The sequence below is a fragment of the Rana temporaria genome, chromosome 8, assembly GCF_905171775.1.
Source record: "Rana temporaria chromosome 8, aRanTem1.1, whole genome shotgun sequence".
NCBI lineage: Eukaryota > Metazoa > Chordata > Amphibia > Anura > Ranidae > Rana > Rana temporaria.
Window position 1 is genome coordinate 90,188,504 of NC_053496.1, and position 26,708 is coordinate 90,215,211.

The window sequence follows — 26,708 nt, forward strand, 5'->3', positions numbered from 1 at the left end:
ATTGGAATGTGCTTACATTTTTGCATGTTGACAAAGGGAAACCAGCTACAGACATAAAATGCCGTTTCAAGCATTACTTTGAAAACTTTTAATAACTGTAAATGGCTCTAGTACTTTCTCCATTAAAAAGCAACTTGACTATTCCTCATTTGGTACAGTTCATACATCAAGAGCCCATTCTGGCACAGTACACAGACAGGTAGCAACAAACGGATTGTGTAATTTCTCAGTTTAACCACAAATTTTTTTTCAAATAGGTGACTTAAATTAAAAACAGAAATAAAGTCCATAATGATGAACAGCATCTATACCTGTACACTTCTGCCAGAATGAATAAAGGTTCTTTATTTGGGCAATAAACACAGAAGGGTACAACAATTCTGTACAAATGCAAAACTAAAAGTGCAACTTAATAAAGAATAGAAAGGGTGTCCGATTATTTGGAAGTGGAACAGAAGGTACTTCCGCAAACACGTAAAAAGTAACAACAACACAAGGGTTAGTGATGAACACAATGGAAAGTAAAAATAAAGTATATGAAAACAAGTACCATGCCACGGAATCTCTGTGCCCTGGGGGCTTGTTTTTGCTTTGATGGAAAGAAGGGTTCCTTTGCAGTCATGTTGACTCGGCCAGCAGGATGCTGTGTATCTGGCTCTGTACGTCCCATATCTTGATGTAGAGGGCATTGACTCCAGAAAGTATCTATTTCACTGCAGCTAATAGAATCTTTACTTGGGACAGGGTCAAAGAATGGCCTTGGAGGGATGGGAGGTGGGGATTTTCCGGTGTCTATTATTGAAGGAACAATGTTTGTGGCTGGTGATTTAGTTACATCAGCTCCCAATTCAGCACCCTCGGTTTTATCATGTGCAGCGCCGGTGGGATTTTCAGATGCAGCTGAGCCAGTGTTGTTAGATAAACAAGCTACATATAGACTGCTGACCTTTTTATCGGCTTTGGGCTCATGACTCAAATTCATTCCAGCAACACTTCTTTCAGCACTGCTAGACTCACTAGTCTGGTGTTTAGGTGATGTGCTGGATTGCAAAGAACTATCAGCATGCTCTGATTCAGAGTGAATGGGAGAGACGAGGATGGGCGAGTGATCGCCAGAGATGCCCTGGGTTACAGTGGAAGTACACATGGTAGAGTAGCGTGGGGTGCTAGCAACATGCGATGTGTAAGGCTTTGGAGCACTTAGGTAAAGCCCATCCAGGATGGGCACTGGTTTCAAATAAGACAGTTTGGTGTTAGTATGTGGGCGCCATGCAAAGCTCTCCTCTTTAGGAGGAGGGGGAACCGGAGGAGGGACCGCTTTCTACATGGTTCATGAACACAAAATGTAGGAAAAGAAGAAAGAAAAGAAATGTTCAAAAAGGTTAATGAGTAACACAGAAAAAAACGGGTTTTTGAAAAGTTGCAACATAACTATGGAAATGGATGTCTTCATTCAATGAACTGGTGCTTCTTGAGTGGAAAAGATTTTTTAAAGGTTTAAGAGATATAATGTCATGAATTTCATATACGGAAATAGGTAACGAACGTGAGAAGATAAAAATGATGTTTACCAGAGTTAAGAAAAGATGTACAAACAAACATATTTAAAAAGGTAAATAAATGCAAGATTCTTTTAGCATTTGATTTTCACTTTTTTAATGCATCAGAAGAAAGCAACAAGCCTACAAAAAACAAGTTAAACTTTGGGCAAGTAAACCCTTCCTGTAGACCAGGGGTAGGCAAACCCTGATACTGGTGTTGCAAGCGGCACTCAAAGCCTCTTTTGCCGGAAATCGACTCCCTCCCCATCAGCAGAGCAGCGCAGGGAAGTGTCAGTGAGACACGAATGCATTCCAATTTCAGAATTCCCCACGCCACACCTGCACTGAGGGGGAATCACTGTGCCCCCACACATAGTAAAATATGGGAAACTTTGCTGTAGCTGTGATCGTCAGCTTTTGTGATGGGGAAGAGAATGGGTGCAGTTCTGCTACGGGGGGGGGGGGGTGGTCCCCATTTCCAGGAGGAGGAGGACTGCCTTGGCCACTGCTAAAGCCAATCACAGTCCTGCTAGCCCTGTCTACCAAATGGAGGAAGATGACTTAGTTGGTTGCCACTACCAAACTCAAAAAGAAGGGATTTCACAGTGACTGAGAAAACCACAATCAGGTGACAGTTTGTGGGATTACTGTTGAAATTATGGGAAATTATTCCTGAACGTTTGCGTCACTTACTACTGAACCTCGGCACTCTCTGTCCCTTTAAGCCACAGCCAGTATTCAGAGCAATGAAAATCACACCCAACCACTTTTCTTCATCTGCAGGGGCCCAACTTATGATTCTGCACACAGGCCCACTGCTTTCAGAAAATGCGCCTGACTTGAGCTCATCATTGCACATCCATTCCAGTTGCTTGTATGTGACATTGCATACATCACATACGAGGACATGGGCTGGATGCGAGAGGTGGATCAGCAGGATGAGTGTGCCAGGACAGATGTGTCATCTCTGCTTCCTTTCACCACTCTGCATATCACACATATCATAGATGAGAAGAGGGTACAGCAGTGGATCAGATGAGCAAGAGGGTACAGCAGTGGGAAAAAAATTAGCAGGAAGGGTTCTGAGGTGGAACAGAAGAGCAGGAGGGTATGGCGGTGGGGCAGATGTGCAGGAGGTTCAGTGGTGGAAAAGATGAGAAGGGGGTTCAGCAGTGGGACAGAAGAGCAGGGGGGTAAGTGTTGGGGTATAAACGCAGGGGGGTAGAGCAGTGGGGCAGATGTTAAATGAGGTGTATTGGTGGGGCAGATGAGCAGGGGGATACAGTGGTGGGACAGAGGAGTAGGTGGGTACAGAAGTGGGGCAGATGAGCAGAGTGGTGTGGAGGAGAAAGGAGGTACATCGATGAAACACATGAGCAGAGGGTAACAGTAGTGGGGCAGAACCGCAGGGGGAACAGAGGTGGGACAGATGTGCAGGAGGTACAGTTGAAGGGCAGATGAGAAAGGGGGTTACAGTGGTGGGGCAGATGAGCAGATAAGTTTAGTGTTGGGACAGATGAGAAGAAAGTTTAGTGGTGGAGCAGATGTGCATGGAGGTACAGTGGTGGGCCAAATGAGAAAGGGTGGAACATTGGTGGGGCAGATGTGCAGGGGGTTACAGTGGTGGGACAGAAGAGCAGGGTGGTACAGTGGTGAGACAAAAAAAGCAGGGGGTTACAGTGGTGGGGCAGATGAGCAGGGGGGGTACAGTGGTGAAACATATTTGCAGGGGGACAGTGATCTGAGGTGTGAAGGTGCATGAATTGGGGCTTATCTGAGGCGTGCGAGTGCCAATTTCTCACTTCTAAAGTAGTTTACAGCATTTACTTTATAAAAAATCCTTTTCGTGATTGAGTGTGAAGTTGATCGGCAGGCTCAATTTCTTTGAAAACTTTTTTCGGCACACTGGGATCAAAAAGTTGCCTAACCCTGCTGTAGACCATCAATTAGCAGTGATACCTAATGGGGGGTGCAGGGGGAGCGCAAGGTTCTTTTTACCTTTCCCTAATGTTCAAGTCTAGTACGATATGGATATAGACTTCTCCTGTCACCCTCTGCTCATTGAGGGCTTGGTTACACAGGCAGCATAATCAAAACAGCCCCCCATAAATCCTGAAACATCTATAAAGAGAAATCCTATTCTTATTGTAAAGAATACATGAAGTAAAATATGTGCCCCCATGGGGAACTGACAGCTGCAACTCCTGAAGCAGTGCTCCTGGCTAACTTTTTTGAATAGGCAAAGGTTACCCCAATAATGCCCCCTCCCAGCGGCCCTTTAAATGGGCTTTAATGCCTTAAATGTGACACAGCTTCTAAATTATGGGACCGCTGTGACTGGCTTGAGACCCATCTAGCTGGCTTCCAAACAGAAGCCATGATCGAGAGCGGTCAATGACAGCTCTGTCAATGTGCTGGAAGCACACAGTAAGATCTCTTAGCACACACCCTCAGGCCGTTGTGGGCATATATACAGTGCATCCGGAAAGTATTCACAGCGCTTCACTTTTTGTTATGTTACAACATTTTTCCAAAATTGAATACATTCATTATTTTCCCTCAAAATTCTACAAACAATACTAGAGGTCGACCGATATGGGTTTTTCTCTGGCCGATGCCGATATTTAGAAATCTGGGAGGCCGATGGCCGATATATGATGCCGATTTTTGCGGCCGATATTTTAGGCCGATTTTTTTTTTTTTTTTTGTGGCACTGGCTCGTGGCACTGGATGGCACTAATTGGCACTAGCAGAAGGCACTGATTGGCAGGTGGCACTTATTGGCACTGGCAGGTTGCACTGGATGGCACTGAAGGATGGTACTAGCAGATGGCACTGATTGGCAGGTGGCACTTATTGACACTGGCAGGTGGCACTGATTGTCAGATGGCACTGGTTGGCACTGGCAAGTGGCACTGACTGGCAGGTGGCACTAATTGGCACTGGCAGGTGGCACTGGGTGGCAATAGTTAGCACTGGCAGATGGCACTGGTTGGCATTGGCAGGTGGCACTGGATGGCTTTAGTTGGCACTGGATGGAAGGTGGCACTAATTGGCACTGGCAGGTGGCACTGGATGGAAGGTGGCACTAATTGGCACTGGTATTGGCAGATGTCACTGGATGGCAAGTGGCACTGGTGCAAAAAAAATGGTGTCAGACCCCCTCTCCCTCCAGTATAGACACCCCCCCTGCCACCCGTAGTACAGACACCAGAGAGCGGTGTGTGTCCCACGAGCGCAGGCCCCTCCTCTTCTGTGGGTGTAAACAGAGGAGGGCCGCCGCGCTGGGTGTACCAAGATGGCCGCGGCTCCGGAGCTAGGCCGAAGCCACAGCCTTTCCTGATGCTGTGACCGCGGCGGCAATCGGCCTAATTTGGATAAAAATCGATTTCTCCAAAACGGCCAAATGTCGGCCGATATATCGGTCGACCTCTAAACAATACCCCATAATGACAACGAAAATTTGTTTAAAATCTTTGCAAGTTTATTAAAAATAGTAAAGGAAAAAAAATCCCATGTATATAGGTATTTACAGCCTTTGCCATTAAACTCAAAAATGAGCAGAGGTGCATCCTGGTTCCACTGATCATCCTTGAGATATTTCTACAACTTGATTGGAGTCCACCTGTGGTAAATTAAATTGATTGGACACAATTTGGAAAGGCACACATCTGTCTATATAAGGTCCCACAGTTAACAGTGCATGTCAGAGTACAAGCCAAGCTATGAAGTTCAAGGATTTGTCTGTAGACCTCCGATACAGGATTGTATAGAGGCACAGATCTGGGGAAGGGTACAGAAACATTTCTGTAGCATTGAAGATCCCAATGAGCTGGGTGGCCTCCATCATCTAAAAAATGGAAGAAGTTTCGAACCACCAGGACTCTTCCTAGAGCAGGCTGCCTGGACAAATTGAGTGATCGGGGGAGAAGGGCCTTAGTCAGGGATGTGACCAGCACTCCACCAATCAGACCTGCATGGTAGAGTGACCAGGCAAAAGCCATTACTCAGTAAAAGGCACAAGACAGCCCGTCTGGAGCTTTCCAAAAGGAACCTGAAGGACTCTCAGACCATGAGAAACAAAATTCTCTGGTCTGATGAAACAAATATTGAACTCTTTGGCCTGAATGTCAAGCATCATGTCTGGGGGAAACCAGGCACCGCTCATCACCTGGCCAATACCATCCCTACAGTGAAGCATGGTGGTGGCAGCATCATGCTGTGGAGGTGTTTTTCAGCAGCAGGAACTGGAATACTTGTCAGTATAGAGGGAAAGATAAATGCAGCAATGACTAGAGCCATCCTTGATGAAAACCTGCTCCAGAGTGCTCTGGACTGCAGACCGGGGCAAAGGTTCATCTTCCAACAGGACAATAACCCTAAGCACACAGTCAGGATAAAGGAGTGGCTATGTGGACAACTCTGTGAAGGTCCTTGATTGGCCCAGACTTGAACCAGATTGAATATCTCTGGAGAGATCTAAAACTAGTTGTGCACCGACGCTCCCCATATAACCTGATGAAGCTTGAGAGGTCCTGCAAATAAGAATAGGAGAAACTGCCCAAAAATTGGTGTGCCAAGCTTTGTGATATTTTCCTTTTTTTTATTTGAATACATTTCCAAAGATTTCAAACAAACAACAAACTTCCTTCACGGTGTCATTATGGGTTATTGTTTGTAGAATTTTGAGGAAAATAATGAATTTAATCCATTTTGTAATAAGGCCAACATACCAAAATGTGGGGGAAAAAATGAAGCGCTGTGAATACTTTTCAGGATGTTGTGGCTGGGTGTTAAAACACACTTTTCTTGCTGCTGCATATATGTATTACATGGTTGGCAATAGGTTAAAACCCATTAAAAGCTTTCTCCTCAACCCATTTTTTGTGTCAACTGTAACATTTTGTTTTGCCCTTCAGTTTCTGTCCTGACAACAATGATCACCAAGGCAAGCGAGTGTGAGAGTAACGCTTGCAAAAATAAAAACCGGTCAGAAGCTCTAACCCCTTTTCCACAGTGATGCAGTCTCATATTAATAATATACTAATATTGATAATAATAATCTGTTATAATAATATAATAATCTTATAATGAGGTTATTCTGTATTACTTATTATAATAATATAATAATACATAATAATCTCTTAGGCCCCTTTCACACTGACACGTTTTTCAGGCGGTTTAGCGCTAAAAATAGCGCTGCTATACCGCTGGAAAAAATATTGCCCTGCAGTCTTCAGTGTGAAAGCCCAAACTCTTTCACACTGAAGCGGTGCGCTAGCAGGACCACTCCAAAAGTCTTTGGAGCGGTAAAGGAGCGGAGTGTTTACCGCTCTTTTACCGCTCCTTCCCATTGAAACCGCGGTAATACCACTGGCAATGCGTCCCTGAGAAGGCGCATTGCGGGCAGTATTAACCCTTTTTCTGCCGCTAGCAGGGGTTAAAACCACACCGCTAGCGGCCGAACATCGCGGTAAATAGGACGGTATATCGGCGCTAAAAATTGCGCACCTCCCCTGCCCCGTGTAAAGGGGCCTTAGGCATCCCTTATAACTAGACCTCTTGGGCTTAACTAGGCCATGATAGCTAGAGGTTCAAAGAGCTAGAAGTGGTCCTTATTGCAGATGTTAGAAATGTTTAATGTATGGTGCTTGATCCCATTTATACGAGAGGAATTTACACTAGCTCATAGCAGTGCGCCAGGATTCAGGGTCCATGAGTTTAGATGTTAGATGTTTATATATATATATATATATATATATATATTTCCTGAATATTTTTACAGCTTAATTTTTTTTCTATTTACACCTTGAAATAAAACTACATATCCCAAAGAGGGGTTTATGTAGCTTCTTTTCACAAGACTATAAAAAAAAAAAAGGTGCAAAAAAAACATAGCTGGATTTTTACTGGCGTATAGCATGGACCCATGAGCAAATTGCCGAAAACCCATCTCTTAAATCGTTTAGGAAATAAGTGAACACTTAAAATGCATTAAAACTCATATTTTGTGATTTCATATATGATAAGGTTATAAAGCTGTAGAAAAATCATGATCTTGCACGATATACAATCTGGAATGTTAGTGTGTTTGGCACACAGGATCTCCATCTATAGTAGCTAGGGCTAAAACAACTGAACATGACTGCAGAAAAACAAAGAATCCTGAAGCAAAAGCATGCTTGGTAATTAGATAAACAACGTGATTTTTCAATAGCTGCAAAAAAAATTAAAAATTAAAAATGCACTGAATACAATTTGTGACTTCCCTTGACCTGCAACAAACAATACTGCAAAAAAGAATGACATGTAAATAAATGCATCAAAAAGCACTGAAGTCACGCAGAATGCACCATCTAACTTCAGAGTAATCTAGCTCTACCACGAGTCTAAACTTTGCTGTGAAAATTCAGCTGAAAAGATGGCTGATCCCCTTCAGCATGTAAGTATGATTTCACCCTCTGCCATCACAAGAGAGTCATTGGAAATTATTATTTGTGTTCTCCGTGGTCAGGAGCAATTGTCAATTTGTTTTTTGATGACTAAGGTGCAGCTTTTTTCTTGCACTATGTGAGGAGTTAATAACGGTAATGCCAACCATTTAAACACCTTCTTTAATACAATTATGGGAAGGTAAAGCTCAGAGTAAAGAGAACAATAATAAAAGCACAAACAGTAAAATAAAATAAAAACAAGCCCAAAGGCAGTAATACAGTACCTGAATTTTGCCTTCAGGAGGAAGATTAGGGCGGACACTCCGGAATCCTTTGGCAGCCAGAGAAGAGTGATTAGAATCCCCATTAGATTCAGCTACTGAAGGAGGTCTGTCATCTAAACAGATGGAGAATAGTTTTCAAATTTGATAGTTTGTTCTAGAGATCGCTCTTCCACAACAAAGATTTGTTCAACGTCTTCTTACCTGCCTCTCCTTCTGCTGACAAGTCGCCTTTAATTTATGCAAATGAAAAGAATAAGGAAAAGAAATCTGTTAGGCATGAAATACATCCAAAAGACAAATATCACTCTATTGGGAGCTACAAGCTTTTCGCAGCCAACAGCCCCAAATGGGATTGCTAATGCGGAGTTCCATAGTAACTGGCATTACATATCATGTCCTCACTCCTTCTGACCTTTGTGGACACAAAGAAATCTTTCAGAGTAATAAAGAAAGAATTGTCCACAGAGTCTGTCAGCTTGAATGGAAAAAACACAATCAAGTGGTTGAAAGCTGTGAACATGATGTGAATTGGGCTCTGTGAACGTAAGACGTATGGAACTGCACACTACAGTTTTTCAAACCTATAATAAGCATAGAATTTCAAGTGCATGACATGACACTAATTGCAGTTTGTGATTTGCATTTACATGTACGTAGCGCTAGGAGAGATGTTCTGACAAGCTGATTGAGACATGACAGCACTAACTGTGACACAAAGAACAGCATTTTTTTGTCAGTTTTTGTAAAATGAATTCTTAAAGGAGCCTGACGAGTGCCAATTTGTGTATTATATGTATTATTGTAACCTTCTTTTACATGTTTGACCTCTCTTTACTTGGTGTGAATTGTGACCATATACAGCAGAACAACCAAGATCTAGCTCAGTCTGCACAGATACACAGAATAAGCACTAGGCATGATTAAAGGGCCAATAAACAACAATTAGAAGTAGAAAGTGTGTATTGTGGGGGTAGTGGCGCTGTCTGTACTTCTCCCTATGGATTTGGGGAAAAAAAGGGGATAAGGGAAGTAGGGGGGCCAAAGCACCTACTCCTAGTCCCAATAGCTAGATGGATAGGCTATAGGATATCTCACTTAGTATATGAAAACCGAACATACCGTGAGTGTGTGTGCTGAATGCAGTGCTTCACGGATTTTACACACCTGTTATTTTTGTAGCACTGCATTCAGCACACACACTCACGGTATGTTCGGTTTTCATATATGATTTGTTTGTTTTTGTGTTACTAAGTGAGATATCCTATAGCCTATCCATCTAGCTATTGGGACTAGGAATAGGTGCTTTGGCCCCCCTATTTCCCTTATCCCCATTTTCCCCCATATTCATAGGGAGAAGTACAGACAGCGCCACTACCCCCACAATACACACTTTACATCTTTTAGTGCCCCTATCTGGGGGTATCTATTAGGGGGGGCAGCAGTCTATCATACCTACTGATATTTTTCCTAAGCGCAGGCATCACTCATACTTTAACAATTAGAAGTATGTATGTGTGATATATATATATATATAACAGATTAAGAGAACATCATTTTCCATATTTCCTTCCGAGAAATAACATGGAAGGATTTAGACTACTGCGAAAGATATGGATGTTCATATACAACCCAAAATTGCTTCGGACAATATGATCTGGTAGGAGTTAGCAATAGGATGATATTAAACACCTCTAATGACCTGTACACACGATCGGTCCATCCGATGAAAACGGTCTGATGGATTTTTCCATCAGTTAACTGATGAAGCTGACTGATGATCAGTCGTGCCTACACACCATCAGTTATAAAAACGATCAGAACGCGGTGACGTAAAACACAAGGACGTGGTGAGAAAAATGAAGTTCAATGCTTTCAAGCATGCGTCGACTTGATTCTGAGCATGCGTGGATTTTTAACCGATGAACGTGCCTACAGACAATCGTTTTTTTTTTTCTATAGGTTTTTTATCCATCAAATCAATTTAAAACAAGTTCCTAATTTTTTAACCGATGGATAAATAACCGATGGGGCCCACACATGATCGGTTTAGTCTGATGAAAACGGTCCATCAGACCGTTTTCATCAGACAAACCGATCGTGTGTACGCGGCATAAGCACTGAGTTCACTCCTAATTAAAACAGAGATTGTCACAGGTATTGGAAAATGCTGAATTGCAATTTCTGACTGCCATTTTCTTCACAAAAAAAGAATCAAGCCTTCCATTGCATAGGATTTGTCAATTCAACCAGGTCTTGATGGTCCCCCAGGCTCTTGAGAGCTCGCTGAGAAGGGTGCCAGTCCAGGCACCTGGCAGACCCAGACTTAGTCAAGATGACGCTATGCCTGGACTGATTCCTGTGACGTCAGCAGAGAGCAGACTTCAGACCACTCTCTGCTGAAAACGAGTCACAGGAGTGCAGAACGAATTGCACTCAATGACCCATAGGAGAAGCCCAGCCAAACTAGCTCAGGATGGACTTCTCCTTTAAATAACACTTATCTATGCAATGAAAATTCCACTATTAGGGGCATCAGTACACTCTCTGCCCAATACATAATAGCTCTCACCACTAAAACCCTACCATCATGTTATGTCTTAATCCAGGTTAAGATGCACAAAGGCTATTCTACTGAATAAAAGTGACACTAAACCTACTTTGAAATAAATTATATTCAAGTATGTATTCTTAACTCATAAAAGTACCTTCTATTGCTCTCAGCCTTCTCCAAATCTCAAAACTCCTTTTGTTTGCTTTTTTTTGTTTTGTTTGATGTGATCTATCCTCCTGTTTAAGTGAGGTTATGCCCATTCTCCATGGTCCTACTGTATATAGCCACCCTCTCTTTCTTGTTTCCAACATGGGCTATGGGATTTTAAGTGTACATAGGGCACATGACTGCAACATGTTTTAACACAATGGTCAACTAATTTTGCTACATTCTCACCATATTATTGAATTTTGTAATAATTAAAACAAATTACAAAGAATTAGTGCTATTTTAAACACTGCTAACTTATGCATACTGTTGATGGGAGGTTCCACGAGGTGTCTTTTCTGAAAACATAAATAGCCCTTCCAGATGGAGTAAAAATTCATGAGATAATGCTTCATGAAAAGGACGTGTTCACACCATAACTTGCATAAAAATGTTCTGAAAATGCATGTGTTGGCGTCTATCGATATGTGAATTTTGATCATACATTGTGAAGCTCAATTTTTCCTGTTATGGATTTGAGTGAGTGTGAGGGGCAAATCTAGACAGCAACACACTTCTTGTCCTAGGCCTAGGCTGAAGCAGTGTTGTCACTGTAGGACAAGTGTGTTAGAACTACAAAACCCCCCATCATTCCAATTTCATAACATGGGGGGGGGGGGTCTTTTGTAGTCCAAAGAGAACTTCAGACAGGGATAAAAACATTTTAGTGCAGCATCATCTTACTACAGGAAATAATGCACTCCTTCAATTCCCATCAGGATCAACAGGTATTTTTTTTTCACTTATCAAACAGATAACACCACACTTTCAATTATATATTTGACAGGCCAAAAGACAGCAAATAGGAGTTCATAGTTGGGTTTTAGATACACCAAGAATTTGTAAGGAGTATAATGTTGTGACTGCTTTGTAGAAGATTTGAGAAACTTTGCACAATATATTGTGTTGACTGATTCTTAATTTTTTTATCTTGTGACAGCTTTTGGAGCGGTCCGTGCTCCTACATATATGTGTCACTGTTTTTTTTTTCCGGTCACATTTCTGGTGGAATACAATTCCTGCTCCAGACACACATACTGTATATGTTACAACACAACCTCCATGCTTCTACACAGATGCCTAAATCTGTCAGGAAGGGTAAACCAGCTTTATTGTAACATTGTAGTTTACACTATACAAATAATTCAAATAGTGTGTAGGATTTCATTTTTTGCAGCTTTGGCAACCTTCTGAAAATGCTGAGACCAGACCTTATACTGCAGGGCACCGAATACTGGAAGGCGGTGTCACACAGCATCCAATACTTACACTGTGGTGTGTAGCCCAACCATTATTAGCAAAGGAAATAGAATGTAATTTTTACCAGAATTATAGATATTTTGAAATTTGTTTTGCGTTTATTAGCAAGCTTTACCTCTCCGAGGCATATCTTATGGCCATATCACTGCTCTTTCCTATGCTAGCTTTTAAAAAAGGGACCCTTTAATGAAGTCACGTGTTAAGTGACGCAACGCGTCAGAGAGGAGCCAGGTTTTATCACCCAATTTGTTTGGAGCGGAATAACGCAATTTTAAATTGTGAGTTATTACTCTTTTTATTTTTATTTTTTATAAATTTACTTTGAACTACTACACCATGGAGCCCCCCCCCCCCACTTTCATTTCATGTTAACTGGAGCATTTTGGAGAGAAAGTGTTTTAGTCATCAATCGGCTGGTCCTGGACTTTCATGGATAGCACTAGTGTGCTTTAAAGGTCTTTAAATGAGGTGAGACCATTTAAACGCACTGTGGATGGTGGAAACACTGGGATAATTGGATGTCACCGCTGTATGCACATGCACTTTTTTCAATGAACTGACCTTTTTGAATAGACCTACTTTCACATTGTCACTTTTTGGGCACAAAAAAAAGTTTTTTTTTGCTGCACACATTGGACTGCTTATTTGCACATTTTTTATATATATGTTTGCACTTTGTCGTTTTTGCACAGTTATTGAGGATCCATTGTAATTTCTCTGTTGTATTTTTATGAAGAGTGTCCTCTAGAATTATTGCACTTTATTGATCACAGATTAAGGTTATTATATTAGTAAACACCACATTTCCCTATCCTTTCTACTTGTTTTAGTGCGTGAACACCTTTATATATTGGCAGCTACTGACTAGCTTCTATTAGTATTCATCTTAGGTTTGCGCATTAGTATTTTCACATACAAACACTCAACATTTGTTGTTTCTACGACAATTGTGTGACCCAGTGTTACTTTCAAGTTAAATCTGGAAACATGACTAAAGAAAGCACTTAAATTCACTATCATTTTCGCAGTATGCTATACTGCTGGAAATGTTACTCAATTATGACTTGGATATGGAATGAACTTCAATAATGTTGAATTTCAGGTATTATATACATATTACACTCCAGCTACATGACTAATTCCTGGCTGAGGAAAATTATGTAATTACCTCCCGAAATCTTGTGTGACATTGTTGTCCAAGTTTGGTTAGTTATATAATGCAGGATTGCTGGAGATATTATGGAAGATGTATATCTGTCATTAGGAGCAGGAGTTTGGCGTGAACAGGGAATATAGTAAAAAAAAGTCCTCGTTATTCATGTGGATAACATCGATTGACACTTGATGATGATTACCTGGCTGAATGCTTGCTGTGATTATTGTTTAAAACTGCGTAGGATGTGAATGATGTGGATAAGTAATTTTTCCAACACGGTAAGCATGTGTTATATTACAGAAATTATTGAATAGGGTCTGGTGTAGCTTCTGAGAGGGTCTGGTATGGATTGTCCTCACACAAAAATAACCAAGAAAAAAAAGGCATGGGGTCTTCCTGAAAATCCATAGCAGACCTTATTCTTGATTACGGTCTGGTTTCGATTTTGAAGAGGAACCCATGCAAAAAACAAAACAAAAAACAACATGGGAACAAGGGGCCAAATGTGAATAATTATGAGGTACATAGTACCTATTTTTACCAATCTACGAAAATACCATAGAAAAGTTTATTAAAACTACCTACATTGTAATAACAGCAATTTATTAAAAGAAACTCTGGGAAAAAGTTCCAACATGTAAATCGAAGGTCAATCACGATCATGTCCAGCGAAGGCAAACAAGGGAAAATCATGATGAGCACGTGAATTAAAACTTGAATTGTGGGCAGATCTGCCCGCGATTTGACAGCGCTGATGTATGAATGACAAAACGCGTAATTCGCATTTTAGATGCCATTAATTTGAATGACACCTTAAAATCGCTGTACGGGTCTGCCGCGATTGTCGTGCAATAAACCGCACTGCAATCGCGGCAACCTGTATCTCAGGACACATGTTGCCCCAAAGTAGCTCCTGAACTATTTTTGGGTGACACGGGTATAATCACTATTTAACAGTTTCATCTCCTGTTCCATGTTTCTATTTAAAATTATTTGCTGGAAACATTTTTTTTATTATAAAGCACATATATACATTGTTATCTTTAAGGATTTACTTTAAAAAATACGTGGTTTAGGTTATATCTGTTTTATTTTAAATCGGTAAGAACTATAAATTGCTTTGCACCAAAAATGTCATTTTTATGTTTTCCGATTTTTACTCTTTTTCCCCTTAAAATGCAAATACATTTATTAAATTTAAAGAGGACTTTAGGGTCATGAAAAAAAAAGCCCCGTTTGTCCCCAAAAAACAATATATGTATAAATTCTTTATCATAAGTAATTACAAAGTTATAGACTCAGGAACAGACACATAGCAGAAATTTGAAATAGGGTCTGGTCCATAGGGTGTAAACCGGTGTGAGAGCCGAAGTGGCTATACACTACCAATAAATTGTGCAATTTTATAAACAGACAATAATGTCTTTTGATGACATTATTCACATCATCCGATGATGTTGATCTGTGTCAATCTTGATGAGCCATGTGCCGCTGATCTGTATACGCCCCATGAAAGCCCTACTCTATGGTCTATACCAGTGATGGCGAACCTTGGCACCGCAGATGTTTTGGAACTACATTTCCCATGATGCTTATGCACTCGTGTAGTGGAGCATCATGGGAAATGTAGTTCCAAAACATCTGGGGTGCCAAGGTTCGCCATCACTGGTCTATACACACAGAAACCTGCAAATAATAACATAAAAATGGTCACGTGTGCTGACATGTCTGAGTGCAAAATGTTTCAATCATGTCAAACTGCATGTTGTAAAGTACTCACCAGTGGCTGGGATTTGGAATGACCGGTGTCCTTGTAGGTATTCTCTAGCTCAGGGGTCTCCAAACTTTTCACTTAGGGGGCCACATTGTAAATTGGACACTAATTCGCGGGCCGAAAAAAATCTGTTATTTAGAAATTAATAATTTATCCCCCCTCCTCAGAGCCCCCCTGGCACATGTATGTCCCCATCACAGCCCCCTCACACACACACACACACACATGTCCCCCTCAGAGCCCTCCCATGTACTTTTATGTCCCCCTCAGAGCCCCCCATGCATATTTATGTCCCCATCACAGCCCTGTCACACACGTCCCCTCAGAGCCCCCCCCCCCATGCACATTTATGTCCCCCTCACACACACACACGTCCCCTCAGAGCCCCCCATGCACATTTATGTCCCCCTCACAGCCTCATCACACACATGTCCCCTCAGAGCCCCCCATGCACATTTATGTCCCCCTCACACACACACACCTGTCCCCTCAGAGCCCCCCATGCACATTTATGTCCCCCTTACACACACACACACCTGTCCCCTCAGAGCCCCCCATGCACATTTATGTCCCCCTTACACACACACACACATGTCCCCTCAGAGCCCCCCATGCACATTTATGTCCCCCTCACACACATGTCCCCTCAGAGCCCCCCATGCACATTTATGTCCCCCTCACACACATGTCCCCTCAGAGCCCCCCCATGCACATTTATGTCCCCCTCACAGCCTTATCACACACATGTCCCCTCAGAGCCCCCCATGCACATTTATGTCCCCCTCACACACACACCTGTCCCCTCAGAGCCCCCCATGCACATTTATGTCCCCCTCACAGCCTCATCACACACATGTCCCCTCAGAGCCCCCCATGCACATTTATGTCCCCCTCACAGCCTCATCACACCTGTCCCCTCAGAGCCCCCCATGCACATTTATGTCCCCCTCACAGCCTCATCACACACATGTCCCCTCAGAGCCCCCCATGCACATTTATGTCCCCCTCACACACACCTGTCCCCTCAGAGCCCCCCATGCACATTTATGTCCCCCTCACAGCCTCATCACACACATGTCCCCTCAGAGCCCCCCATGCACATTTATGTCCCACTCACAGCCTCATCACACACATGTCCCCTCAGAGCCCCCCATGCACATTTATGTCCCCCTCACAGCCTCATCACACACATGTCCCCTCAGAGCCCCCCATGCACATTTATGTCCCCCTCACAGCCTCATCACACACATGTCCCCTCAGAGCCCCCCATGCACATTTATGTCCCCCTCACAGCCTCATCACACACATGTCCCCTCAGAGCCCCCCATGCACATTTATGTCCCCCTCACACACACCTGTCCCCTCAGAGCCCCCCATGCACATTTATGTCCCCCTCACAGCCTCATCACACACATGTCCCCTCAGAGCCCCCCATGCACATTTATGTCCCACTCACAGCCTCATCACACACATGTCCCCTCAGAGCCCCCCATGCACATTTATGTCCCCCTCACAGCCTCATCACACACATGTCCCCTCAGAGCCCCCCATGCACATTTATGTCCCCCTCACAGCCTCATCACACACATGTCCCCTCAGAGCCCCCCATGCACATTTATGTCCCCCTCACAGCCTCATCACACACATGTCCCCTCAGAGCCCCCCATGCACATTTATGTCCCCCTCACACACACCTGTCCCCTCAGAGCCCCCCATGCACATTTATGTCCCCCTCACAGCCTCATCACACACATGTTCCCTCAGAGCCCCCCATGCACATTTATGTCCCACTCACAGCCTCATCACACACATGTCCCCTCAGAGCCCCCCATGCACATTTATGTCCCCCTCACAGCCTCATCACACACATGTCCCCTCAGAGCCCCCCATGCACATTTATGTCCCCCTCACACACACACCTGTCCCCTCAGAGCCCCCCATGCACATTTATGTCCCCCTCACAGCCTCATCACACACATGTCCCCTCAGAGCCCCCCATGCACATTTATGTCCCCCTCACAGCCTCATCACACACATGTCCCCTCAGAGCCCCCCATGCACATTTCTGTCCCCCTCAGAGCCCCTCATGTACCTTTATATCCCCCTCAGAGCCCCCCCCCATGTACTTTTATGTCCCCATCACAGCCCCCTTACACACATTTATGTCCCTTTCAGAGCCCCCATGCACATTTATGTCCCCATGACAGCCCCGTACCCCTTATTTATATCCCCCTCAGAACCCCCCTAGCACATTTGCCTCCCCATCAGAAATCCCTATGTATAATCAGCTTCAGTGCAGATCTGCTGCACCTCCCAGCTATGGTCCTGCTGTTACATGGGCACCTTGGGAAAAGCATTTCCTGTCAGACGATTGAAGTTGGATAAAAGTTAATCCTCTTTTCAGCCTGATCTTAGGCAGACATGTGACACAGACATGTGTGTGTGTTACCTATTGTGTGCGGAGGTACGGAGATCAAGTATCGGCGTGGATCTGAATGCTGGAGGAATGAGACTGGTGGCTCATTATGCGGGACAGAACGAGTGCAGACCATGCAATCCCCAGAGACAAAAACAGAATTATAAAACGCCTCAGAGATCAGCGGAGAGCCGATCAAGGAGGAATTCTACCCAGATCAGTTACTTTTCACAGCACACCAATAAGAGTTACCTACACTGGGCATCCATTCCTGATTAACAGGAGAACTCTAATGAAGAACGTCATTGGTTGCTAGGCGGTCCTAGCAACCAATAGCACAGCATGGCGCCGGGAGGGGCGGGCTGTTTCGGGTTGCAGGACCCGCTCTGTACACAGTGCGGGGGGAGTGGAGTATGCAGCGAAAGTCCTGCAACCCGACAAAGTTTAAAAAGAACAATCCCTGCAATAAGTGTGAGGTCTTGAGCTGCGGGCCGGAAAAGACGTCACAGCGGGCCGGATGTGGCCCGCGGGCCGTAGTTTGGAGACCCCTGCTCTAGCTGGTCATACATAATTGTGTTTTTGCACCAGGCTGACAAAGTGATCCAAGCCCAATCCAGACTAGACATTTATTTTACCTCTGCTCTTACCTCTGTTCCACAAACACCTTCCCTCATCCAATACACCTTACTCTCCAAGATGGCCGATTTACAGGAAACTGGTCATACCATTTACAACCATATTTCTTTTGGCACAAGACACATTGATATGTGTTGCATTGTGTTGATGTGTGTTGCATAAAACGGAATATATGCTGGTAATCATGGCACAACTCTGCATGTTGTACAACTAGATTCTTATGTTTACAAGAGCTTTTTGAAGAAGTATTCTTTAGTACTGTAGTGTACGTACCTGTAATATATATTTTACACCTATTATTGTACTGTCACATGCTCATTTTGTGAACCCCGAAGAATTAAAAAAATGCATACACGCTGCATTTTTCTATAATGCACCGCAGAACAGCATTGTGGCGTGAATAGAGTGTTTTGGGCCTGTGCTGATCGGCGCAGATTTACACAGGTCAATAGATATGGTGTGAACGAGCCCCAAATGCAGTGATTAAACAATTTGGCCTAACCTAGATAAAGGAACTGGAATTGAAAATATTCATGAGAAAATTGTCATGTAATAAAAAGACAGTTAAAATACTTCAAACAAATATTTCAATGATGGGACATGCAGATATTTAAATAAGATATAACTTACAAGGTATCAGCTCAATATCTAGGGTAGATCTGCTTTTCTGCACTTCCCCCTGAGGTGTGGATGCTCGGAGTGTCACAGCTCCCTTTCCTGTGCATACTTTTGCTGGATCCACATCTAAAGCAGATAAGAATGCATTTCTGAATACAGTCCCAGATAGTGGGAACCCTATACTGAATAACTTGCTGCTGTATATGCCATGCAAAATACTGCCTCAAAGAAACACAGATCAGTGCATTCCATGTATATCATGCCTACTGAATGGCTGAAGAAATGAATGATGACTTGCAGCAATAGCAACATAAAAAATCTCAGAAATCAGATAAACGGTAAAACATGTCAGAGAGAGGCTGTGCCTAGGTAGAGACTTGCAGCATGAGTTGTTCAGCTGAATAAAGTTTGGTGAAAAGAAGTGAAGCCATCAGGGTGCAGCCCCTTTGTTTCCTGTATACAATTTGAATTGCTGTTTTTGTCCCCAATGGGAAGATTTGTAAATGTTAGCTATCTGAATTTGAGGGACAACTCAAGATATCAAGTGTTCGCCACAATAGGAATTGAGGGAAGGTGTCCAATGGGGACATTTATATTGGTGACAACTGTCCGTCTAAGCTGTTAGTCCCCCTAGAAACAACCATTCTTTGACATGTTTTATCCTAATGGGTTTAATTTAATTTTACTGGGTATGCGGCCCCTTAGCTTCCTGTATGAAGTTTAAATTTATGTTTTTGCCTTTACTGGAGGGATTCTCACATCACAGGGGAAGATCTGAAATGAGGGGAAGCTCTGCTGATTTTATTATCCAATCATGTGCAAGCTAAAATGCTGTTTTTTATTTTCCATGCATGTCCCCCTCGGCTCAACAGCGACTGCACTTCCAAGTGCACTTTCAGTGCAATTTTAAGTGCAAAGTGGATTTGCCTTTCGGAAATAACCTCCAATGTGTTGAATAGTTTTGTATGTATTCTTTCATTTCTGAGCATCCGTAGTCTTGCTCTTATGATTTTTCTTGTATGAAAACCTTACTAATGAAAGGAAAATCAGACGTTGAGTTCAAATCTGACAAAAAGTTTGTAGTCTGACGAAAAAGTGAAATCGGCTGTCGAAAGCACCATACTAAAAATCCGAAAATCAGCAGACAGCTTGTTGTACAAATTTTTCCTTCCAATTGTACGGGCCTCAACAGTCACAGCCTGTTTACAGAAACATGATGAGAGGAATTTATTGTAACTGGAGCAGACAGAATCTGGGGCAGCTGTGCATGCAACCAATCAGCTTCGATCTTCAGCTTGTTCAGTTACGTTAAAAAATGAAAGACAGAAAGAAGCCCATTTGCCATGAAAAACAGTTCCAGATTCTGACTGCTCCAATTTTCTCCTCAATGATTCAGTATTTTCATTATTGTGCATTACCTTTGGGTTCACTAAAGGCATACATGAATCAGATTAATTCACACCTTGTTATTTTACAGATTTTTCTATAGGAGTTTTCAAAAATTATACCACATACACAATGGCAGTTCCATAAAGAATTCAGGATGGATCAGCTACCTTGACACTTTTTATTGAGTTTACCCCCCCCCTTTTTTTTTTTTTTACACAAATGTCCACAGAAAACAAAGAGAAAAAATAAAGATAAATAAATCTTGTTCTGATTTGTAGCAACCATCAATAAAAGATATTGACATTACATCACAATCAGTAATACAATTAAATTCAATTGCCCACCATGGACCCATCATAGTGGTAAATTGCAACACTAATCGGCAGAGTCAGGGAAATCATCTGCACTAGTGGGTGCTACATACAGTATGGGGAGGATAGCAGCTATGCTTATAAGCAAGTCTTTCCAGCACAGCATTGATCGCTACGCACCATCGGGCACAAGTTGGCGGATTAGGAGATGGCCACCATTGAGAAATCAACTTACGGGCAAAAAATAACAAACGTGTACATAACCTACCATTTCAGCTATCACTTCTTAAAGTATATTTTCACCTTTGCAGTAAAATTTAGGAAAACCCCACCATATGTTTTACTATATGTTCCATTTCACACAGCATACCTAAAAATATATATTTTTAAATACCTTTCTAGTTGTTTATTTGGGGCAGGCTTTTGGGCAGACTGTAAGCTACTTTGAACGATTTATAAGTGAAAGCAGAGGGACAAAGTGGGTACAGACAGAGTTTCCCATCATTAACCCAAAGCTTTGAGATCTTTAACCATTTGTTAGGACAGCGTTAAAATGTAAAAAGGGTACCCTTTGATGAAGTCACATGGTCAATGAGGCAACACGTCATGGAGGAGACGGGTGTCGTCACTTCCGGTTTTAATTTATTTTTAAAGTTATGCTATTTGAATGGGAACACGTGGCAAACAAAGTAGGTGTTATCCCAATTTGGCTGTAAAAATGAAAAAGGACATTAATATTTTACTAGCCTTGGCTTACTAGGCTAGAAATAACTGAAGTTTTCAAAGAGGTGTGAATTAAGGAGAAAAGAAAGGAAAGGGAACTGCTTGAAGTAGTGATCAAATAATGCTTCCCAAGAAAAACAGCGTTCAACAGTACAATTCCCATTTTGTGCAAAAATGCTGTGCTGTGAAAACTCATATACCTCTGTAAATTTAGCCTATGGCGTAAAATAGTAACCAATGCCACATGAGCTATGCAGTTATCACATATCAGGCATGATGTTTCTAAAATATGCCACACGTGTGATGTATAAAAAAAAAACTAAGCCAAATACTAGAAGGCCAAGTTTACACATGTGCGGCTGCGGTTTGCAGTCCAGAGTTCGGTGCGGTTCAGGCGCAAATTTTTGGTATATGCTACCAAGATTGTCTTATATTTATAGTCTGGTTGGTAATAACATGCATAATGAGTGAGGTACTGTCTTTGTCAAACTGCTGACACATGCATGATGTATAATACCTCCCTTTAGCATATATATATATATATATATATATATATATATATATATATATATATATATATATATATATATATATATATATATATATATATATATATAAACACACATCATCCTGCCCCTTTCAGAAATATTTTACAGTGTTATCTCATATCTTTTATAAAGAAATTATGATTCCCTTACGAAGTTTAGTCAAAACATAAAAAGAAAAAAAAAACCTTTACACACAAGGGACAATACTCACAATCTTGTGCAGATGGCTGTGGTTTCAGCTGAATTCCTCTGACCCCCCCCCCCCACCCCTGCCACCAATAATCTTCTGGTGGGGACTAAGCCCACCCTTTCCGCCTTGTCCTCCATTTATAGCTCTACTACAGCTTCCAAGAATAAAAAGGTCTACGAGTAGACGAGTCAGACCTCTAATTTATCCGCCTGTCCTCCATCCATACAGCACTACACAATACAAACCCTTTAGCAAAAGGTAAAAAAAAAAAAGCTTCCTATTTTATTTGTATTTGCATAGTAGTAAACTGGCTTCTTAGATGTTTACTTACATTTTATTATTTAAGCTCCAAGGCCACAAAGAACTGTGGCACTGAGGGTGGCTGTGGTTAACTTCAAGGCAACAACTCTTAACTAGTTAAACATGATTACCAATAGTTCATGCATGGCATGCTTTCAGTCTGTAATTACCAGAGTACAAAACATTTAAAGGTGAGCAATATCATAACTCAAGAAGCAAAAAAACATTCCTCTGCAAAAATGTACAACTGCCCAGCGCATGCTCAAGCGTAAACGAACACTGTAAATTCCGCAATTATAAATCATTTACTTATCATTTCTGTGAGAACAAACTGTAAATCAAAGCAAAACATTACAAACACAAGCTTGGTGATGAGATCAACTCGGACACTAATTTACTATGAAAGCACAAATGGAAATGGATCTGTTACAAGCGGTCCAGTGTCGGTCACATGACTGCGAAGCTGCGCAAACAAACAGACAAACAATGCAGAATGTGCATGGCTCAATTGGACTGCACACATGTACCTGGAACTGGCACAAGATCAGGAAAACTTTGTACTGCCTTCACTGGAATGATCTGAATAGATGAGAGTGAGCGAAAACTCACTGGAGACCCATCTGCTGCTGTGGACACAAGAGTGGAAACAATACAAGCTCATTATCTCAGCATATCCAAGGACTGCCCCTTACTAACAGCTTGAAAACTTGTAGTTGAGTTAATCTTTATATACTTTGGAACTAAATGCACAGTAATTGTTGCATTGCTTTGTCCTTGCTATTGTCTAAAAACATTAAAGCCCAACTCTGGACACAAGAAAATAACTAACCTATGCTGCAAGGTTTGAATGCCATCTTTTCTTTAGGAGTAAGGGAATATGTGCAATGCTCACCTTATTCTCCGCTCTGGCAAGCTCCCTCTATCAGTGTGACTAATCCCCAGAAGCCTTCCCTCACAACCAGAGCATCAGGAAGGAGGACAGTGCTGGAGCAAGCTGGAGTTAAGAATCCAGTAAGTAATACAGTCTCTTTCTCTCGACCTCTTTATAAGCATTTAAATCTTGCATTGTGGGTTGTAAGGGGGCGGCACACTGGAGGTTGGGGGTGGTAAAAACAGGTGGCTGAGCTGTGGTTTTGTCATCCCTGTCTACCCATTGGACACTCTTACATTACAGCCCGACAGGGCTGTACACATTTGTACAATTTTACCTTGCAGGTGCAAAAGAAAAAACGTCAAGCGGTTTACAACTGCTTTTTATTAAATCAAAGCAGGTTATTATAAAACTATCTTCATAGTTCTTCATAGTTCTTTAAGACTTAAAGAAACCCCATACAGGGAATAACTCGCCGATCTCAATTTGAAAATGCTAGTTTGCAAGATGTTATGCGAACCCAAATGCTTCATTAGTTTGAAAACAAGCAAGGAAATCGTGAGCTTCATCCCTGCGCTGACTCCATTGGTGACACACTTGTTCTGGGCTAGTGGCTCTGACAGCACGGAGGCCAAAGATAACCAGGAAAGCCATTCAGCTGTACTACCTAGTGAGCATAAAGGGTTTATTTGTATGCTTTGTTCCTTCATTTCCAAATATATGCACTTGACAGGTATACTGAAACCATAGTATGCGTGTAATGTTTGTCCAACATTTCTCATTGGCACATAATCATCAATGTTATTTTACTTTCCAGGCCCCGAACTGCCAGCAGCTGAAGAATGGGAGCTTTGCTCAATGCAGAGGTTAAACATTCCCCTGATTGAGTCAGGCCTATAGCTTTACTATCAGCAAAGCTCATGTTCCCTGCTAACTGAAAAGCTTTGTCTCTGACTCAGAAGAGGGCATGTCAGACCTCTACAGACAGATCGCTGCTTTCACACAGAGAACAAAGATCCCACACTGTAGGTGCTGGCAGGGAACAGGCTTTTCTACACAGGATGTGACTGATTTTTAAGGAAAACAAATGCAACACATAAAACATATTTTGTTTTGATGCACCTGGAATGTATTTAGTCAATTTAAACTGAAAGTTCCTTTGGGCTTTAAGCAGGAAGGCTTCAGTGACTGAAGTACAGGTGTTGCACAACAGGGGTGCCATTGGGGTTCCCCAGGAGTGCCAGGAAAGTAGGACCTAGGTTGTCCTGGATCAGTCTCACGAGTTGGAAACGCTGGCTACCAGTGTCAAAACAAACAATGATGCTGTAGGGCAGGACATGCGTCAGTGACTGGCCTGCATGCACAGTATCAACGTATGACATGCAGGGCAAGCTCAGCATTCAGAAGGGGACGGAAGCCCTCCTCCTGCAAACCTGCTCTCCCTCCTTACCTCTGCTTCAGTCAAAAGGTAGGGCTCTGATGTGAAGAGAGGACTGTATGATTGGGGGCTCGGCCAATGATGACTGTGTAATTGGGGAACTGCGTGATGGGAGGACTTAGTCATGGGGAGGCTATGCTGTGATGGGAGGGCTCAGGCATGGGGGTACTCTGATATGATAGAGAACTCTAATGCAAAAGGTCTCCTACATGAAGGCGGGTCTCTGATGTGACCTTTGTCATGATGGGGCGCCTCTTGCGTGAAGAGGTAACTCTGATGTGAAGGGGGCTGTGTTGGGACGAGAGGACCTCTGATGTAAAGGAGGACTTGTGGTGTGAAGTTAATTTCAGGTTTCCCATTGATAAGTAACGTTTGTGTTTTTTACATTTTAAAATGGGGTGCCCCAAGCGTTTGCATACTTTTAAAGGGTGCTGCCAATGAAAAAAGGTTGAGACACTCTGCTGTAATGGAATACAGATCTCCTGTGAGTGGCCAGTCTACACATGCCTAGATTCAATAGTAAATTACATCACAATTTACTAATTTACTAAAATAGCCTAAAATAAGTGTATATTGCACATACAGTGTACTTTCTCTTTAAAGGCACCCTAAAGCTTAATGTAAGCGGGAAGTTTTACAACCTCTCCAGAACGATCCAACTTGACACATAGCAACTGGCTTTAAAAATGTAAATTTTGCCACGTTTGGCCATGTTTGCATTTAGAAGCGTTTTTTTTTTTTCAAATAGTCAAAAATTCAAAACGCCTGTAAATGAAATGCGGTAACACATGAGTTACCACATTTACAAGCTGTTACAGGCGTTTGGCATTTCAAATGCCTCTGAACATCTATCCTGAACGCATTTTTTTGCTTTCCAAAAAATGCTTATAAACTCAACTGCCTAGAAACGACGCTGTGTAAATGTACCGGTAAGATAACAGAGGAGAGTTCAGGGTGTAGCTGAAAAAAAAAAAACGCTCCTAAACGTCCATTTACCAGCAGCACTGCACCATGAGGCCTAAAGACTCGTACACACAAGCATGGATTTTACGATGGGAATTGTGTGATGGCAGGCTGTTGCCAGAAACTCTGTTTGTATGCTCCATCGGACGATTGTTGGCAGATTTTCCGACAACAAATGTTGGATAGCATGCTTTAAAATTTTCCGGCAACAAATGTGTGCTGTCGGATTATCCAATCGTGTGTACAGACACTCATGCTCAGAAGCAACATAACACAACATTAGCACAAGTTGCCAAAAGGGTGGTGCTAAAAAGCTGAAAAAACACGTTGATTCGACAATTCTTTGCCGTTTGTATGCAAGACAATTTCATGGCCAACGCCCTTCAAACAGAAGTCCTACGCTGTGTCCATGGAGAATCCGATCGTGTGTACCAGGATTAAGAATCATAAAGGCTGTCATTGTAGCACTTTCTTTTTCATAATGCTTGTCCATAGCCATCATACTAATGTTGTGGTTTTAGTGCTGTTTGAGTTTGTGCCCTGTAACAAATATATAGATAAGGAATTCTGGTAATTTTCTAATACTCATTTGCAGCATACTTATTCCAGGCCCATTGTGCTCAAAAGTTTTAGATATCCAGAAGTGGCAGGCACCATACTTCCTTTGTGACAATGTCACAAACTCCAAACATTCTTCTAATAAAATTATGAGATCAGAATACTGAAAACGTGGTGGAATGATTACATACAGCTCAGTGATTCAGATTTTCTCACTAGTCATATAAGGGCGTAACAACTCAAATCTACAAAATACTAAAACACGTTATGCTTCATTTACCAATTATTACAGATTAATGAACTGCTTTTTGCCCAGCCCTAAAAAACAAATTAGGTAAATGGCCGTAATGTGAGAACTCATCATTCCATGACAGCTGTTTTGATGAGTAAGATGTAACAACTTAAGTAACTATTAAAGAGACCCCTTTCCCACAATCAGTAATTTCAACAATAATCTTCCCATAAGATTATATATGCGTTTAACATCATTTATGCATGTTATGTCCCTATAAAAGCCTCCATTGGGTAGACATGAAAAAT

General features: G+C 42.2%; 1 protein-coding gene across 38 annotated transcripts in view; it reads right to left on the minus strand.

The window, feature by feature from the left end:
* SORBS1 (sorbin and SH3 domain containing 1) overlaps positions 1 to 26,708 on the minus strand; it is a 469,099-nt gene that overhangs the window by 131,851 nt on the left and 310,540 nt on the right. For 33 of the 38 annotated variants that reach the window (XM_040362222.1, XM_040362223.1, XM_040362225.1 and 30 more), the window contains 5 exons: positions 22,866 to 22,964; positions 18,890 to 19,003; positions 8,461 to 8,487; positions 8,260 to 8,372; positions 551 to 1,321 (listed from right to left, as the gene is read on the minus strand). In XM_040362222.1, the coding sequence (XP_040218156.1) occupies positions 551 to 1,321; positions 8,260 to 8,372; positions 8,461 to 8,487; positions 18,890 to 19,003; positions 22,866 to 22,964 (1,124 nt within the window). The remainder of the gene's footprint in view (positions 1 to 550; positions 1,322 to 8,259; positions 8,373 to 8,460; positions 8,488 to 18,889; positions 19,004 to 22,865; positions 22,965 to 26,708) is intronic. The other 5 variants (XM_040362234.1, XM_040362239.1, XM_040362241.1 and 2 more) reach the window with 3 other exon arrangements.